This window comes from Oncorhynchus mykiss, chromosome 24, assembly GCF_057628025.1.
Source record: "Oncorhynchus mykiss isolate SJ-2025 chromosome 24, ASM5762802v1, whole genome shotgun sequence".
NCBI lineage: Eukaryota > Metazoa > Chordata > Actinopteri > Salmoniformes > Salmonidae > Oncorhynchus > Oncorhynchus mykiss.
The window spans coordinates 33,473,869-33,494,075 of record NC_143045.1 but is presented as its reverse complement, the minus strand read 5'-3'; the positions used below and the strand labels follow the sequence as shown (position 1 = coordinate 33,494,075).

At 45.9% G+C, this 20,207-nt stretch overlaps 1 protein-coding gene across 1 annotated transcript in view; it reads right to left on the bottom strand.

The window, feature by feature from the left end:
* Positions 1-19,715, bottom strand: part of pdgfd (platelet derived growth factor d) — an 87,612-nt gene extending 67,897 nt beyond the window's left edge. The window contains exon 1 of the mRNA XM_036961524.2: positions 18,872-19,715. Within this exon, the coding sequence (XP_036817419.1) occupies positions 18,872-18,995 (124 nt within the window). The 5' untranslated portion in view covers positions 18,996-19,715. The remainder of the gene's footprint in view (positions 1-18,871) is intronic.
* Positions 19,716-20,207: the final 492 nt, after the last annotated feature.

Below are 20,207 nucleotides of genomic sequence, written 5' to 3'. Positions count from 1 at the left end.
TTTCCAACTTGTTGTGTAATGTTTATGTCCAATGGCCGATGAGCACCGATACGTTTTATCTATAATTTCTCTTCATATGACAAGGATTAAAAGGATTTGCCAGTAGATTGTGGACTTAATTCATGATGATGACTGCTAGCTAAGATTTTGAAAGTATGAAATTGACATGATCAGTCCAATCCAAGCTGCTTTAGATCTACCATGATTTGATGTCATTTTATGTGTGGCCAATGACTTTGAGCCTTCTTGAATGGGCACTTCTAATGTAACTCTATGGCAGCACCCAAGGTCTACCCTTAGACTTGGTGGTGACGTGCTGTCCCCACGAGTGACAGAACACTGAGTTAATCATGGCGCAACTAGAGAACATTACCAACCCCTACGCTCCGTATTTTCCGCTGGCTGCCCCACCACCACAGAAAGCCCTGAGCTAGACTGAAACACCTGCATTTTGGAGTTGCCTTACTCAAGAAAACAAAAAGAGACCATGTTTGTATGTGGCTTTATTAAATCATTAAAAAAATGTTTAACATTGTTTGCAAACTAATATGCATTTAAATTTTTGAAATTGTTTTATTTATTTTAGCTAAACATGTGGAGCACCTGCCCTGAATAACAGGTCGCCACTGCTCCTGCTACACCATGGTGCTACCCTACAGAGTGCTGCTACCCTACGGTTCTACCCTACAGAGTGCTGCTACCCTACGGTGCTACCCTACAGAGTGCTTCTAGTCTACGGTGCTACCCTACAGAGTGCTGCTACCCTACAGTGCTACCCTACAGAGTGCTGCTACCCTACATCATGGTACTACCCTACCCAACGGTGCTACCCTACAGAGTGCTGCTACCCTACACCACGGTGCTACCCTACAGAGTGCTCTACCCTACGGTGCTACCCTACACCCCGGGGCTACCCTACACCCCGGTGCCACCCTACCCTACGTTGCTACCCTACAGAGTGCTGCTACCCTACACCACGGTGCTACCCTACAGAGTGCTCTACCCTACGGTGCTACCCTACACCCCGGGGCTACCCTACACCCCGGTGCCACCCTACCCAACGGTGCTACCCTACAGAGTGCTGCTACCCTACACCACGGTGCTACCCTACAGAGTGCTCTACCCTACGGTGCTACCCTACACCCCGGGGCTACCCTACACCCCGGTGCCACCCTACCCTACGTTGCTACCCTACAGAGTGCTGCTACCCTACACCACGGTGCTACCCCACGATGCTACCCTACACCACGGTTCTACCCTACGGGTCTACCCTACAGAGTGCCTCTACCCTACACCATGGTGCTACCCTACCTGACAATGCTACCCTACAGAGTGCTGCTACCCTACACCACGGTGCTACCCTACGGTGCTAACCTACACCCCGGGGCTACCCTACACCCCGGTGCATCCCTACCCTACGGTTCTACCCTACAGAGTGCTGCTACACTACACCACCGTGCTACCCTACACCACGGTGCTACCCTACAGAGTGCTGCTACCCTACACCCCAATGCTACCCTACACCAGGGTGCTACCCTACAGAGTGCTTCTACCCTACCCTACGGTTCTACCCTACAGAGTTCTGCTACCCTACTCCATGGTGCTTCCCTACAGAGTGCTGCTACCCTACGGTGCTACCCTACAGAGTGGTGCTACCCTATGGTGCTACCCTATAGAGAGCTTCTACCCTACGGTGCTACCCTACAGAGTGCTTCTACCCTACGGTGCTACCCTACAGAGTGCTGCTACCCTACAGTGCTACCCTACAGAGTGCTGCCACCCCACGATTCTACCCTACACCACAGTGCTACCCTACAGAGTGCTGCTACCCTACACCACAGTGCCTCCCCTACCCGGCTACCCTACAGAGTGCTGCTACACTACACCACGGTGCTATCCTACACCACAGTGCTACCCTACAGAGTGCTGCTACACTACACCACGGTGCAACCCTACCCTGCAACCCTACGGTGCAACCCTACAGAGTGCTGCTACCCTACACCACAGTGCTACCCTACACCACGGTGCTACCCTACCCTGCTACCCTACGGTGCTACCCTACAGAGTGCTGCTACCCTACACCACGGTGCTACCCCACAATGCTACCCTACACCACGGTGCTACCCTACGGTGCTACCCTACAGAGTGCTGCTACCCTACACCATGGTGCTACCCTACACCACGGGCTACCCTACGGTGCTACCCTACAGTGTGCTGCTACCCTACACCACAGTGCTACCCTACAGAGTGCTGCTACCCTACACCACAGTGCTACCCTACAGAGTGCTGCTACCCTACACCACGGTGCCTACCATACCCTACAGAGTGCTGCTACCACACGTTGCTACCCTACAAAGTGCTGCTACACTACACCACAGTGCTACCCTACAGAGTGCTGCTACCCTACGATGCTACCCTACCCTGCTACCCTACTCTACAGTCTACCCTATGGTGCTACGCTACACTACACCACCGTGCCACCCTACGGTCCTATCTACCCTACGGTGCTACCCTACCCTACGGTGCTACCCTACAGAGTGCTGCTGAGGCTACTATAGACCTTCACTGCAAAACAGTGTGTTTTGATCCATTATTTGGTGACGTGTGAATATAGTTGGTATAGTTTATAGTTTTATCTGAAAAGGATTGAGACCGCTATGGAATTCACTGAGGATGGTCCTCCTCTTCCTCTGAGGAGCCTCTGCTGCCCTATATATCATTTTATAGGACCTTAGACAATGTTCCCTCTAAGCTGTGCGTGTGCGTGCATGCAGTAGTCCACCCGAGACTGAAGTATCAGCCCCCAGAGAAGCAGAGATTGAAATTCACTCAACTTTCTAGAGCAGTGCTCACCAAATCGGTCGATCGCAATCGACTGGTCGATCTCCAAGGCATTCCTAGTCGATAGGAGTAACAACATGAATTTGTGCATGAGGCAGAAATAATGTGGTGGGACTCGAGTTTTGCCATCAGCTGGAAGACGATGGTGTCCCTTTTTGGTCAGTGTCAGTGGAGGAAAGGGAGAGAGGAAGGATGTTGAGAGACGGACCCTCAATCTGCTGCTCTCTCCCTCCGTTGAGACTGACCATCAGATGGAGGCACCATCAGCCCAGTAAAATAAAAAGCTAATTATTTAAATGTCTGCTCACTCAGCTGTGCCTCACAAGTAATACAACAACGGATCTATTACTGGTGTGATCAGATAGCCTAGCTCAAATTTTGAAATGTCCTGAACAACAATGCATTGGCAGGTAAATTCAAGCAAAGCCAATATGCGGTGATAATGTATTGGGCCTATAGCTTACTGTACAAACCTCATTGCTACAGAACTGTTTTTGATTGGTTAATGTTGAATAGGATGTTTTTTTTTTAAGTCATGTTAATAAAAAATCAGAGTGTTAGATCTCAGCATTTTGACTCAGATAAGGTTGGTGACCACTGTTCCAGAGTTTTCCCTGTTAACACTGTCAACGTTTTCCTTTACTGTGGCAATTGTGATTGAATCAAGGCAATATTAGCCACTTGCAATGCAGCATACCGAAACAAAGCAAATTATGAAAAGAGATTTTGTTGGCAGAACACATCGGTGTAGGATTCTATTGCATTGACACGCACTACTCAGCCTGTACTCTACACAGACCAGTGTGGCATAATAACCAATCAGAGCTGCAGTAGGTCGATATGCAAATAGACCATTGCCATATATGGTTCTGTGCCATTTACATTGAACTGGACTGTGTTTACAGCATGTACAGCATGAGTGGTGGTGAGTAGGTGAGCTTGTTGAGATCAAAGCGAGAGAGACATGTAGTCACATGTGCACATTTTGTTCATATCATTTGCTAGTTAGTGAGTTATTAGGTTCCAGATCATTTGTAGTCAGCAGCAGGGGAGTGATTGAGCACAAAACCTGTACATTTCTAGACATCCTTGAAAAAAGAGGAGTCAGGAAGAGCCTTTCTTTGTCTTAAAGGGGCAGTGTTGTATTTTGAGACAGGCTTTAATAATCTAAGTAGCCAAAAGGCAGAGGGTAGCATAATTTGTCTGATTCTCTGTAATAATGATATGGGAATAATAATGCATTTTATTTTGTAAAGTGGTTTCTTGCATCAAACAACAGTTTCAGTCGCCTCCTTGTCTGAAGGACAAACGGATGAGCAGGTTAAAGCCCTGCATGAATGCTTCATTGAAGACCACACATTGAAGACCACACATTGAAGACCACACATTGAAGACCACACATTGAAGACCACACATTGAAGACCACACATTGAAGACCACACATTGAAGACCACACATTGAAGACCACACATTGAAGACCACACATTGAAGACCACACATTGAAGACCACACATTGAAGACTACACATTGAAGACTACACATTGAAGACCACACATTGAAAACCACACATTGAAAACTACACATTGAAGACCACACATTGAAGACTACACATTGAAGACCACACATTGAAGACCACACATTGAAGACTACACATTGAAGACCACACATTGAAGACCACACATTGAAGACTACACATTGAAGACCACACATTGGAGGCTGAATGATAGAACAGCTATTTCCATGTTAAAACATTATTGGATGCATTTTTTTGCACTGTTTTTGATGGTAGGCCACTCTGGTAGGCTATGATCTAGATTATGATCAAATAGCCACAGCAGCCTACTACAGCAGCCTACTACAGCAGCCTACTACAGCAGCCTACTACAGCAGCCTACTACAGCAGCCTACTACAGCAGCCTACTTAGCCACTGTTAAAACTGTAACAGCCTATGTTCAAATCAAAATGTCTGTCACATGCGCCGAATACAACAAGTGTAGACTTTACCGTGAAATGCTGAATACAACAAGTGTAGACTTTACCGTGAAATGCTGAATACAACAAGTGTAGACTTTACCGTGAAATGCTGAATACAACAGGTGTAGACTTTACCGTGAAATGCTGAATACAACAGGTGTAGACTTTACCGTGAAATGCTGAATACAACAAGTGTAGACTTTACCGTGAAATGCTGAATACAACAAGTGTAGACTTTACCGTGAAATGCTGAATACAACAAGTGTAGACTTTACCGTGAAATGCTGAATACAACAGGTGTAGACTTTACCGTGAAATGCTGAATACAACAAGTGTAGACTTTACCGTGAAATGCTGAATACAACAAGTGTAGACTTTACCGTGAAATGCTGAATACAACAGGTGTAGACTTTACCGTGAAATGCTGAATACAACAAGTGTAGACTTTACCGTGAAATGCTAACTGATAAAACCCTTAACCAACAGTGCAGTTGAAGAAGAACATAATGTTCACAGTGTGTGTTGGAAGTTGCACATTCAGGAACAGCCTTTCATTCTTCAGCAGACTTTGATGTCTAAACAGACTGTTGTCAGTGTGTGTGTGTGTTACTTGCAAACACTCTTTGCCATATTAGATTTGCTCTGAGACCCGCAGCGGAACCAGCCTTTGATTAAAGAAGAGAAAGAAAGATGGAGAGATTGAGGAAGGAATCAGACATATTAAAGGTGGGGACGTACAGAGCGATATGCAATGGTGTAGACCAGAGAGTGAGATAAGAGAGGTGGGCCTCTTTCCTATATGGTGTCTTTAATAAATTAAAAACACTTTGTTTTCATGAGGAGGTTGGGAGTTTGTCAGTGAGTGTATGTGTGTGGTTTTGTGTGGGTGTGCGCCTCTCTCTGTCTGCATGTGTGTCCCTCTGTGTGTGCGCGCCTCTCTCTCTCTCTCTCTCTCTCTCTGTGCATGTCTCTCTCTCTCTCTGTGTGTATGTCTCTCTGTGTGTGTGTGTATATTTGTCTCTCTCTCTCTCTGTGTGTGTGTATATGTCTCTCTCTCTGTGTGTGTGTGTACAGGTCTCTCTGTGTGTGTGTGTGTGTGTACATGTCTCTCTGTGTGTGTGTGTGTGTACATGTCTCTCTCTCTCTGTGTGTATCTCTCTCTCTCTCTCTGTGTGTATGTCTCTCTGTGTGATGTCTCTCTCTGTGTGTGTATATATATGTCTCTCTCTCTCTCTCTCTCTCTCTCTGTGTGTATGTCTCTCTCAGTGTGTGTGAGTATATATGTCTCTCTATCTCTGTGTGTATGTCTCTGTGTGTGTGTGTGTGTCTCTCTCTGTGTGTTTTCTGCTGTCTCCTCAGTGAAGGTGATGGGTTGTTTTGAACACAAAGGCCAAATATTGTTTGCCAAGCACACACACTTATGGTGAGGAGGGGAGTATGAATACAACGCTAAACAAACACAGGAGAAACCTTGGTGGGAATTCCTGAATGCGCCGTGTGACAGAGCTTGCCAACCAAAATCACACACACACACACTATACCAAATGATGTGTTAGTTCAATGATGAGGGGTCTGTGTCAACCTGAAGTCCCAAGACAGCACTGTACCCACCTAAGGATCTGTGTTTTTCAGACATCTATTACCTGTGTTTGAAAAATTCGCTTGACACTTAAATCTCAACAGATTGATCGGTTTCATTTTACTCTTGCGACTCTTTCATACTTTTTTCAGGTAACGTTATGCCAGGTAACGTTATGCCAGGTAACGCTATGCCAGGTAACGTTATGCCAGGTAACGCTATGCCAGGTAACGTTATGCCAGGTAACGTTATGCCAGGTAACGTTATGCCAGGTAACGTTATGCCAGGTAACGCTATGCCAGGTAACGCTATGCCAGGTAACGTTATGCCAGGTAACGTTATGCCAGGTAACGTTATGCCAGGTAACGTTATGCCAGGTAACGCTATGCCAGGTAACGCTATGCCAGGTAACGTTATGCCAGGTAACGTTATGCCAGGTAACGTTATGCCAGGTAACGTTATGCCAGGTAACGTTTTGCCAGGTAAAGTTATGCCAGGTAACGTTATTCCTGCAGAACCCTGTCAGACACACCCCGGGAATGGCTGAATTGGGCTCAATGGAATACATTATATTTCCGTTGCATCGATAAGAACGCTAAAGCTGCGTCAGACATTTAACACATCGTCTCGACACCACAAGACAGACTACTTTATTTTGACTGGTGGTAAGTTCTTGTGGAATTTAAAAAGTAGTAGACATTGTCACGCCCTGACCTTAGAGAGCGTTTTTATTTCTCTATTTGGTTAGGTCGGGGTGTGATTTGGGTGGGCATTCTAGTTTTTCTATTTCTTTGTTGGCCGGGTATGGTTCGCTGGAGCCTCCAGCAACGGTCGGCGGTCCAGAGCCTCCAGCGACGGTCCAGAGCCTCCAGTGACGGTCCAGAGCCTCCAGCGACGGTCCAGAGCCTCCAGCGACGGTCGGCGGTCCAGAGCCTCCAGTGACGGTCGGCGGTCTAGAGCCTCCAGTGACAGTCGGCGGTTCAGAGCCTCCAGTGACGGTCCAGAACCTCCAGTGACGGTCCAGAGCCTTCAGTGACGGTCCAGAGCCTCCAGTGACGGTCGGCGGTCCAGAGCCTCCAGTGACGGTCGGCGGTTCAGAGCCTCCAGCGACGGTCCAGAGCCTCCAGTGACGGTCCAGAGCCTCCAGTGACGGTCCAGAGCCTCCAGTGACGGTCGGCGGTCCAGAGCCTCCAGTGACGGTCCAGAGCCTCCAGCGACGGTCGGCGGTTCAGAGCCTCCAGTGACGGTCGGCGGTCCAGAGCCTCCAGTGACGGTCGGCGGTCCAGAGCCTCCAGTGACGGTCGGCGGTCCAGAGCCTCCAGTGACGGTCCAGAGCCTCCAGCGCCGGTCCAGAACCTCCAGCGACGGTCCAGAGCCTCCAGCGACGGTCGGCGGTCCAGAGCCTCCAGTGATGGTCTGCAGCCTAGAGCCTCCAGTGGGGGTTCCCAGCTTAGAGCCTCCTGTGAAGGTTCAGGAGTCCCCAACGACGATCTTACGGTCCGGAGTCCCCGACGACAATCTTACGGTCCGGAGTCCCCGACGCCGATCTTACGGTCCGGAGTCCCCGACGCCGATCTTACGGTCCGGAGTCCCCGACGACAATCTTACGGTCCGGAGTCCCCGACGACAATCTTACGGTCCGGAGTCCCCGACGACAATCTTACGGTCCGGAGTCCCCGACGACAATCTTACGGTCCGGAGTCCCCGACGACAATCTTACGGTCCGGAAGTCCCCGACGACAATCTTACGGTCCGGAGTCCCCGACGACAATCCACGGTCCGGAACCTCCGGCGAAGATCCACGGTCCGGTTCCACGGAAGCGGAGGCGGAAGCGGAGGGATCAGCGAGCGGAGCGGGGTCTACGTCCCGAACCGGAGCCACCACAGAGGCTAGATGCCCACCCAGACCAGACAGCCACAGCAGCCTACTACAGCAGCCTACTACAGCAGCCTACTACAGCAGCCTACTACAGCAGCCTACTACAGCAGCCTACTACAGCAGCCTACTACAGCAGCCTACTTAGCCACTGTTAAAACTGTAACAGCCTATGTTCAAATCAAAATGTCTGTCACATGCGCCGAATACAACAAGTGTAGACTTTACCGTGAAATGCTGAATACAACAAGTGTAGACTTTACCGTGAAATGCTGAATACAACAAGTGTAGACTTTACCGTGAAATGCTGAATACAACAGGTGTAGACTTTACCGTGAAATGCTGAATACAACAGGTGTAGACTTTACCGTGAAATGCTGAATACAACAAGTGTAGACTTTACCGTGAAATGCTGAATACAACAAGTGTAGACTTTACCGTGAAATGCTGAATACAACAAGTGTAGACTTTACCGTGAAATGCTGAATACAACAGGTGTAGACTTTACCGTGAAATGCTGAATACAACAAGTGTAGACTTTACCGTGAAATGCTGAATACAACAAGTGTAGACTTTACCGTGAAATGCTGAATACAACAGGTGTAGACTTTACCGTGAAATGCTGAATACAACAAGTGTAGACTTTACCGTGAAATGCTAACTGATAAAACCCTTAACCAACAGTGCAGTTGAAGAAGAACATAATGTTCACAGTGTGTGTTGGAAGTTGCACATTCAGGAACAGCCTTTCATTCTTCAGCAGACTTTGATGTCTAAACAGACTGTTGTCAGTGTGTGTGTGTGTTACTTGCAAACACTCTTTGCCATATTAGATTTGCTCTGAGACCCGCAGCGGAACCAGCCTTTGATTAAAGAAGAGAAAGAAAGATGGAGAGATTGAGGAAGGAATCAGACATATTAAAGGTGGGGACGTACAGAGCGATATGCAATGGTGTAGACCAGAGAGTGAGATAAGAGAGGTGGGCCTCTTTCCTATATGGTGTCTTTAATAAATTAAAAACACTTTGTTTTCATGAGGAGGTTGGGAGTTTGTCAGTGAGTGTATGTGTGTGGTTTTGTGTGGGTGTGCGCCTCTCTCTGTCTGCATGTGTGTCCCTCTGTGTGTGCGCGCCTCTCTCTCTCTCTCTCTCTCACTCTGTGCATGTCTCTCTCTCTCTCTGTGTGTATGTCTCTCTGTGTGTGTGTGTATATTTGTCTCTCTCTCTCTGTGTGTGTGTATATGTCTCTCTCTCTGTGTGTGTGTATATGTCTCTCTCTCTGTGTGTGTGTGTACAGGTCTCTCTGTGTGTGTGTGTGTGTGTACATGTCTCTCTGTGTGTGTGTGTGTGTACATGTCTCTCTCTCTCTGTGTGTATCTCTCTCTCTCTCTCTGTGTGTATGTCTCTCTGTGTGATGTCTCTCTCTGTGTGTGTATATATATGTCTCTCTCTCTCTCTCTCTCTCTGTGTGTATGTCTCTCTCAGTGTGTGTATATATATGTCTCTCTCTCTCTCTCTCTCTCTCTCTGTGTGTATGTCTCTCTCAGTGTGTGTGAGTATATATGTCTCTCTATCTCTGTGTGTATGTCTCTGTGTGTGTGTGTCTCTCTCTGTGTGTTGTCTGCTGTCTCCTCAGTGAAGGTGATGGGTTGTTTTGAACACAAAGGCCAAATATTGTTTGCCAAGCACACACACTTATGGTGAGGAGGGGAGTATGAATACAACGCTAAACAAACACAGGAGAAACCTTGGTGGGAATTCCTGAATGCGCCGTGTGACAGAGCTTGCCAACCAAAATCACACACACACACACTATACCAAATGATGTGTTAGTTCAATGATGAGGGGTCTGTGTCAACCTGAAGTCCCAAGACAGCACTGTACCCACCTAAGGATCTGTGTTTTTCAGACATCTATTACCTGTGTTTGAAAAATTCGCTTGACACTTAAATCTCAACAGATTGATCGGTTTCATTTTACTCTTGCGACTCTTTCATACTTTTTTCAGGTAACGTTATGCCAGGTAACGTTATGCCAGGTAACGCTATGCCAGGTAACGTTATGCCAGGTAACGCTATGCCAGGTAACGTTATGCCAGGTAACGTTATGCCAGGTAACGTTATGCCAGGTAACGTTATGCCAGGTAACGCTATGCCAGGTAACGCTATGCCAGGTAACGTTATGCCAGGTAACGTTATGCCAGGTAACGTTATGCCAGGTAACGTTATGCCAGGTAACGCTATGCCAGGTAACGCTATGCCAGGTAACGTTATGCCAGGTAACGCTATGCCAGGTAACGCTATGCCAGGTAACGTTATGCCAGGTAACGTTATGCCAGGTAACGTTATGCCAGGTAACGCTATGCCAGGTAACGTTATGCCAGGTAACGCTATGCCAGGTAACGTTATGCCAGGTAACGTTATGCCAGGTAACGCTATGCCAGGTAACGCTATGCCAGGTAACGTTATGCCAGGTAACGTTATGCCAGGTAACGTTATGCCAGGTAACGTTATGCCAGGTAACGCTATGCCAGGTAACGCTATGCCAGGTAACGTTATGCCAGGTAACGTTATGCCAGGTAACGTTTTGCCAGGTAAAGTTATGCCAGGTAACGTTATTCCTGCAGAACCCTGTCAGACACACCCCGGGAATGGCTGAATTGGGCTCAATGGAATACATTATATTTCCGTTGCATCGATAAGAACGCTAAAGCTGCGTCAGACATTTAACACATCGTCTCGACACCACAAGACAGACTACTTTATTTTGACTGGTGGTAAGTTCTTGTGGAATTTAAAAAGTAGTAGACATTGTCACGCCCTGACCTTAGAGAGCGTTTTTATTTCTCTATTTGGTTAGGTCGGGGTGTGATTTGGGTGGGCATTCTAGTTTTTCTATATCTTTGTTGGCCGGGTATGGTTCGCTGGAGCCTCCAGCAACGGTCGGCGGTCCAGAGCCTCCAGCGACGGTCCAGAGCCTCCAGTGACGGTCCAGAGCCTCCAGCGACGGTCCAGAGCCTCCAGCGACGGTCGGCGGTCCAGAGCCTCCAGTGACGGTCGGCGGTCTAGAGCCTCCAGTGACAGTCGGCGGTTCAGAGCCTCCAGTGACGGTCCAGAACCTCCAGTGACGGTCCAGAGCCTTCAGTGACGGTCCAGAGCCTCCAGTGACGGTCGGCGGTCCAGAGCCTCCAGTGACGGTCGGCGGTTCAGAGCCTCCAGCGACGGTCCAGAGCCTCCAGTGACGGTCCAGAGCCTCCAGTGACGGTCCAGAGCCTCCAGTGACGGTCGGCGGTCCAGAGCCTCCAGTGACGGTCCAGAGCCTCCAGCGACGGTCGGCGGTTCAGAGCCTCCAGTGACGGTCGGCGGTCCAGAGCCTCCAGTGACGGTCGGCGGTCCAGAGCCTCCAGTGACGGTCGGCGGTCCAGAGCCTCCAGTGACGGTCCAGAGCCTCCAGCGCCGGTCCAGAACCTCCAGCGACGGTCCAGAGCCTCCAGCGACGGTCGGCGGTCCAGAGCCTCCAGTGATGGTCTGCAGTCTAGAGCCTCCAGTGGGGGTTCCCAGCTTAGAGCCTCCTGTGAAGGTTCAGGAGTCCCCAACGACGATCTTACGGTCCGGAGTCCCCGACGCCGATTTTACGGTCCGGAGTCCCCGACGCCGATCTTACGGTCCGGAGTCCCCGACGACAATCTTACGGTCCGGAGTCCCTGACGACAATCTTACGGTCCGGAGTCCCCGACGACAATCTTACGGTCCGGAGTCCCCGACGACAATCTTACGGTCCGGAGTCCCCGACGACAATCTTACGGTCCGGAGTCCCCGACGACAATCTTACGGTCCGGAGTCCCCGACGACAATCTTACGGTCCGGAAGTCCCCGACGACAATCTTACGGTCCGGAGTCCCCGACGACAATCCACGGTCCGGAACCTCCGGCGAAGATCCACGGTCCGGTTCCACGGAAGCGGAGGCGGAAGCGGAGGGATCAGCGAGCGGAGCGGGGTCTACGTCCCGAACCGGAGCCACCACAGAGGCTAGATGCCCACCCAGACCCTCCCCCATGGAGTCAGGTTTTGCGGCCGGAGTCCGCAACTTTGGGGGGGGGGGGGGGGGGGGGGGGGTACTGTCACGAATACAGACTCAAGCTCATTACCATAACGCAACGTTAACTATTCATGAAAATCGCAAATGAAATGAAATAAATATGCTAGCTCTCAAGCTTAGCCTTTTGTTAACAACACTGTCATCTCAGATTTTCAAAATATGCTTCTCAACCATTGCAAAACAAGCATTTGTGTAACAGTATTGATGGCTAACGTAGCATTTAGCATTAGTATTCAGCTGGCAACATTTACACAAAAAAACAGAAAAGCATTCAAATAAAATCATTTACCTTTGAAGAACTTCAGATGTTTTCAATGAGGAGACTCTCAGATAGCAAATGTTCAGTTTTTCCTGAAAGATTATTTGTTTAGGACAAATCGCTCCGTTTTCTGCGTCACGTTTAGCTATGAAAAAACCCCTGTATCCAGGATTGTGTAAATCTATCAGCAAGCTCATTAGCATAACACAACGTTAACTATTTATGAAAATCGCAAATGAAATGAAATAAATATGCCATCTCTCAAGCTTAGCCTTTTGTAAACAACACTGTCATCTCAGATTTTCAAAATATGCTTCTCAACCATAGGAAAACAATCATTTGTGTAAAAGTAGCTAGCTAGAGTTAGCATTTCGCGTTAGCATTTAGCGTTAGCATTAGCGTTAGCATCCAGCACGCAACATTAACAAAAACATAAAAGCCTTCAAATAAAATAATTTACCTTTGAAGAACTTCTGATGTTTTCAATGAGGATACTCTCAGTTAGATAGCAGATGCTCAGTTTTTCCAAAAAGATTCCTTGTGTATTAGAAATAGCTCCGTTTTATACATCACATTTGGCTACCAAAAAAAATCCGAAAATTCAGTCCTCAAAACGCGAACTTTTTTCCAAATTAACTCCATAATATCGACTGAAAACATGGCAAACGTTGTTTAGAATCAATCATCAAGGTGTTTTTCACATATCTCTTCATTGATACATCGTTCTTGGACACATGCTTTCTCCCCTGAATCAAATGGTAAAGTAGAAGCAGCTGGCAATTGCGCACCGAATTCGACGCAGGACACCAGGCGGACACTTGGAAAATGTAGTCTCTTATGGTCAATCTTCCAATGATATGCCTACAAATACGTCACAATGCTGCTAAGACCTTGGGCGAACGACAGAAAGTGTAGGCTCATTCCTTGCGCAATCACAGCCATATAAGGAGACAATGGAAAACAGAGCTTCAGAAATTCTGCTAATTCCTGGTTGATGCATCATCTTGGTTTCGCCTGTAGAATGAGTTCTGGGGCACTTACAGACAAAATCTTTGCAGATTCTGAAACTTCAGAGTGTTTTCTTTCCAAAACTGTCAAGAATATGCATAGTCGAGCATCTTTTCGTGACAAAATATCGCGCTTAAAACGGGAACGTTTTTTATCCAAAAATGAAATAGCGCCCCTAGAGCTCTAACAGGTTAAAGAGCCTTTTTATTTCTCTATTATTTCTCTATTTGGTTAGGTCGGGTGTGATTTGGGTGGGCATTCTAGTTTTTTTATTTGACCGTTGACCGGGTATGGTTCCCAATCAGAGGCAGCTGTCTATCGTTGTCTCTGATTGGGGATCATACTTTGGCAGCCTTTTTTCCCACCTTAGTGTGTGGGATCTTGTTTTTGTGTAGTGCCTGTGAGCACTCCAGTCGTTACGTCTCGTTTGTTCTTTATTGTTTTGTTGGTGAGTTTCGATGAATTAAAACATGTGGAACCCTATACACGCTGCGCCTTGGACCAATCATATCAACGAGCCTGACAGACATTTAATACAGATGAAATTAAAGCAACTTCCAAAAATGAACACTGGGATACAGTGGTATTATGTCTGATCTTGCAAACAATGTAAAGTATGTAGACAGGTGTGTGTGTGTGTGTATGTATAGATAGGTGTTATTTACAGCCAAGCCTGTTGATTTTCAATCTGAGAGTATCCTGCTACTGACATACTTGTGGAACTATGCAAAACTACTTGTGCATGACACAAGTCATTTTTCCAACAATTGTTTACAGACAGATTATTTAACTTACAATTCACAGTATCACAATTCCAGTGGGTCAGAAGTTTACATACTATAAGTTGACTGTGCCTTTAAACAGCTTGGAAAATTCCAGAAAATTATGTCATGACTTTAGAAGCTTCTGATAGGCTAATTGACATAGTTTGAGTCAATTGGAGGTGTACCTGTGGATGTATTTCAAGGCCTACCTTCAAACTCAGTGCCTCTTTGCTTGACATTATGGAAAAATCAAAAGAAATCAGCCAAAACTCAAAATTGTAGACCTCCACAAGTCTAGTTCATCCTTGGGAGCAATTTCCAAATGCCTGAAGGTACCACGTTCATCTGTACAAACAATAGTATGCAAGTATAAACACCATGGGACCACGCAGCCGCCATAATGCTCAGGAAGGAGACGCGTTCTGTCTCCTAGAGATGAACATACTTTGGTGTGAAAAGTGCAAATCAATCCCAGAACAACAGCAAAGGCCCATGTGAAGATGCTGCAGGAAACAGGTACAAAAGTATCTATATCCAAAGTAAAACGAGTCCTATATCGACATAACCTGAAAGGTCGCTCACCAAGGAAGAAGCCACTGCCCCAAAACTGCCATAAAAAAGCCAGACTACGGTTTGGAACTGCACATGGGGACAAAGATCGTACTTTTTGGAGAAATGTCCTCTAGTCTGATGAAACAAAAATAATACTGTTTGGCCATAATGACCATCATTATGTTGGAAGGAAAAAGGGGGAGGCTTGCAAGCCGAAGAACACCATTCCAACCGTGAAGCACGGGGGTGGCAGCATCATATTGTGGGGGTGCTTTGCTGCAGGAGGGACTGGTGCACTTCACAAAATATATGGCATCATGAGGCTTGAAAATTGTGTGGATATATTGAAGCAACATCTCAAGACATCAGTCAGGAAGTTTAAAGCTTGATCGCAAATGGGTCTTCCAATTGGACAATAACCCCAAGCATACTTCCAAAGTTGTGTCAAAATGGCTTAAGGACAACAAAGTCAAGGTATTGGAGTAGCTTTCACAAAGCCCTGACTTCAATCCCATAAAAAATATGTGGGCAGAACTGAAAAAGTGTGTGCAAGCAAGCAGGCCTACAAACCTGACTCAGTTACACCAGCTTTGTCAGGAGATTCTGGGCCTATATTCACACAACTTATTGTGGGAAGCTCGTGGAAGGCTACCCAAAATATTTGACCCAAGTTAAACAATTTAAAGGTAATGCTACTAAATACAAATTGAGTGTATGTAAACTTCTGACCCACTGGGAATGTGATGAAATAATTCTCTCAACTATTATTCTGACATTTCACATTCTTAAAATAAAGTGGTGATCCTATCTGACCTAAGACAGGGAATTTTTACTAGGATTAAATGTCAGGAATTGTGAAAAATTGAGTTTAAATGTATTTGGCTAAGGTGTATGTGAACTTCCAACTTCAACTGTATGTATATGTACGTACGTGTACACACACACACACACATACACATACATATATAAATATATATTATTATTATTATTATTTTATTTTTTATCAAACAGTTTGGAGGATCTTCATTGTCCAACTGTTGCATTTGTTACAATTGTTTTCATCACCTTTTAACAATTTTGATGAATGTTGCTAATGTGTCCACACACACACCTGTCAGAAGTAAAGGGAGGTTGGAGTATTGAAAGAATCCAAACACTGGAGATCAGATCAACAATCTGCATACAGACCCAAATTACCCAATCCATTAGGATGGGCCTCTCCCGCTGAGACTCTTAGTTGATACGGCATATGGAGCGTACACACACACACACACACACACACACAGGAGGAGTGCGAGACGAACCAGGGCCTAGAGCATGGCACAGAGGTGTAAGTGATACTGTGGTATTTTCCTCTTTCTCTGCCCAGAAAGAGGCTCATAGCAGGCAGCTGTGTGTGAATTAGAGAGACAGACTGTTATAATGTAGGCATTCTGCTGTGGATGTGGCTGTAGTCTCCAGGCTAAACTAAATGACACCTGTGGGTTGTTAGTGTTACTGTGGTTCTACAACACTGAGGACAATGTTACTGTGGTTCTACAACACTGAGAACAATGTTACTGTGGTTCTACAACACTGAGGACAATGTTACTGTGGTTTTACAACACTGAGTACAATGTTACTGTGGTTCTACAACACTGAGGACAATGTTACTGTGGTTCTACAACACTGGGGACAATGTTACTGTTGTTCTACAACACTGAGGACAATGTTACTGTGGTTCTACAACACTGAGGACAATGTTACTGTGGTTCTACAACACTGAGAACAATGTTACTGTGGTTCTACAACACTGAGGATGACCAGGTCAACAAGGTAGCTATGACTACAGGTAAGAAAAGACCAGAACACTGAGGACAATGTTACTGTGGTTCAACTACACTGAGAACAATGTTACTGTGGTTGTAGAACACTGAGGACAATGTTACTGTGGTTTTACAACACTGAGTACAATGTTACTGTGTTACTGTGGTTCTACAACACTGAGGACAATGTTACTGTGGTTCTACAACACTGGGGACAATGTTACTGTTGTTCTACAACACTGAGGACAATGTTACTGTGGTTCTACAACACTGAGAACAATGTTACTGTGGTTCTACAACACTGAGGATGACCAGGTCAACAAGGTAGCTATGACTACAGGTAAGAAAAGACCAGAACACTGAGGACAATGTTACTGTGGTTCTACTACACTGAGAACAATGTTACTGTGGTTGTAGAACACTGAGGACAATGTTACTGTGTTACTGTGGTTCTACAACACTGAGGACAATGTTACTGTGGTTCTACTACACTGAGAACAATGTTACTGTGGTTGTAGAACACTGAGGACAATGTTACTGTGTTACTGTGGTTCTACAACACTGAGGACAATGTTACTGTTGTTCTACAACAATGAGGACAATGTTACTGTGGTTCTACAACACTGAGGACAATGTTACTGTGGTTTTACAACACTGAGGACAATGTTACTGTGGTTTTACAACACTGAAGACAATGTTACTGTGGTTCTACTACACTGAGAACAATGTTACTGTGGATGTAGAACACTGAGGACAATGTTACTGTGTTACTGTGGTTTTACAACACTGAGTACAATGTTACTGTGGTTCTACAACACTGAGGACAATGTTACTGTGGTTTTACAACACTGAGGACAATGTTACTGTGGTTTTACAACACTGAGGACAATGTTACTGTGGTTTTACAACACTGAGGACAATGTTACTGTGTTACTGTGGTTTTACAACACTGAGGACAATGTTACTGTGTTACTGTGGTTTTACAACACTGAGGACAATGTTACTGTGGTTTTACAACACTGAGGACAATGTTACTGTGTTACTGTGGTTTTACAACACTGAGGACAATGTTACTGTGTTACTGTGGTTTTACAAAACTGAGAACAATGTTACTGTGGTTTTACAACACTGAGGACAATGTTAATGTGTTACTGTGGTTTTACAACACGGAGAACAATGTTACTGTGGTTTTACAACACGGAGAACAATGTTACTGTGGTTTTACAACACTGAGGACAATGTTACTGTTTTACTGTAGTTTTACAACACTGGGGACAATGTTACTGTGTTACTGTGGTTTTACAACACTGAGAACAATGTTACTGTGGTTCTAGAACACTGAGGGCAATGTTACTGTGGTTCTACAACACTGAGGACAATGTTACTGTGGTTCTACAACACTGTTCTACAAAACTCAACTGGTACTCTCTCTTCTCCTCCTGCTGCCTGTGCCCTATATCCTAAATGGGGTCTCTCGCCCTTTCCATTTGTCTTTCCCCCTATTCTTTCCATAGCCCCATGCAGCTGTCTCTTTCATTCCCTCTCATCTGCCTTCGCTCCTCTGCTCTTGATCACCTCCACTCTCCCCTCTGTCTCTCTCAGACAAAGTAACAATAGTGTGTCTAGGTCATTTGAACAGGTCAACACAAAAAGCTGACTTCCCATGAGTAGCCAGGTCATTTGTCACCACGGACTAAGACATACACACCACTAGATGAAACAACATCTAGGCTTCTCCTGACAGGCCACTTATGACATGGACTGTCTAATCAAGATTACATTCAACTTCTATAGTTCTATATTCACCTTTCATTGTTTTATAATTCAATTGAGTATTGTTAATGTGGATATTTTAGAATACATTGTAGAAGTCTGATGTGTCTAGGCCTAATTAACCAACATTGTTCATAAGGACCTCTTTCAATGTCATCTGTAACCAAACAACTGCAAGTATAAATCCATTGTGATCAGAACTCAAATCATTACTAAGAGTAATTATATTACCACCCATTATAGGCTACAGACAGTTTGTCCAAAACACCAGTTGCTTTGTTGTTGAAACACTTGTTACTGTACATTCACACAAAATTGACTTACACAAATCAAAAACTCACCATCTCGCCTCAAGTTTGACGACCGCATCACCTTGGCGGACACTACTTGGGCTTGTGTGCCCCCGGTAAAGCCCACCAGCAGGGCGAGCAACAGCGCAAGTACCACGCGCCCAGAGAAGTTCATTCTGTCCGTGGCGTTTGCACACCGTAAACTGAATTCCCAAACGTGGAAGGACAATTTACTGTTCTGAAAAGAGACCAATTACCTACTTGTGTTTTCTCTAGAGACTCAAGTAAAAGTTTGCTTAAAACTTTCGTGCTATTCGCATCATTTCTCCCGATTTGCTTTTCACTGTGAAGTTGGACTGGAGCAAACTGCCTGTCTCAAACTCACCATGCATGAGCTCTGCGGCTACAGAACACCGAGCAGGTTCATATACCTCAGACATATACTCCCGTCCACGGTCAAACACAAGCACGGGCGCCGATTTCTTATCGCGAGTTAATCCTCACGGGTAATTCCATGAGAAACAGTCCACATTCCTTTAGCTTCTCTGATATCAGAGCGCGCTGGAAATGCGTTCCAACAGCTGAACTTCGAGGCTAAGATTGTGTGTCTCTCGCCGTAGCTCTCTACACACACACACTTGTGTGTGAATCTTCAGTCGGTCAGAGGGGCAGACTTCAGTAGAGGAGGGTTGTCCCTCTTCCGTGATCCGGGACGAGGAAATAGACCAGAAGGAACATTTTAGCGGAAAAAAAGAACGTGGGAGATCACAGTCACAGTCAGACACACACAAAGAGAGAGTGAGAAGGAGCCAGGAAGGGAATTTTCAGCGAGAAAGAAACTTGACTGGAGACGAAATTAACAGGAGGAGAAGAGTCAGTGACAGCATTGCACACTGACACTAATAAAGTATGCCCTCTGGGCAAAACTTGTCCCGGGAAGAACTCTGACATGAATTCACTTGTTGAAGCGCCTGTTGAATAAGTGGAAACCATGTCTGACAATGTTCTTCATTTCATAATTTCACTGAGCAAATGCAAGCACGTCTAAAAGAGTTCCAGGCTATTATACAGCATTATTACATCTAAACTTTTCACTCATTTGGTGTATGTATGTATTCTGTTCATTCACCTGTAATAGCATGAAATTCATATAATATTATTTTGCAAAGTGTAGCCTATTCAGGCTGCTGAAGGCTGTGCTGACATCTGCAGATATTTCCGTAATGCCTATATTATATTGAGGCCTTGTTATTTTCTTGTTTTGTAGATACTACAGGAGGCTTTGCATTGTGACAAGACAACAGTCTCTCCCTCAATGTCAGCAAAACAAAGGAGATGATTGTTGACTTCAGGAAGCAGAGGACAGAACATGCCCCGATCCACATCA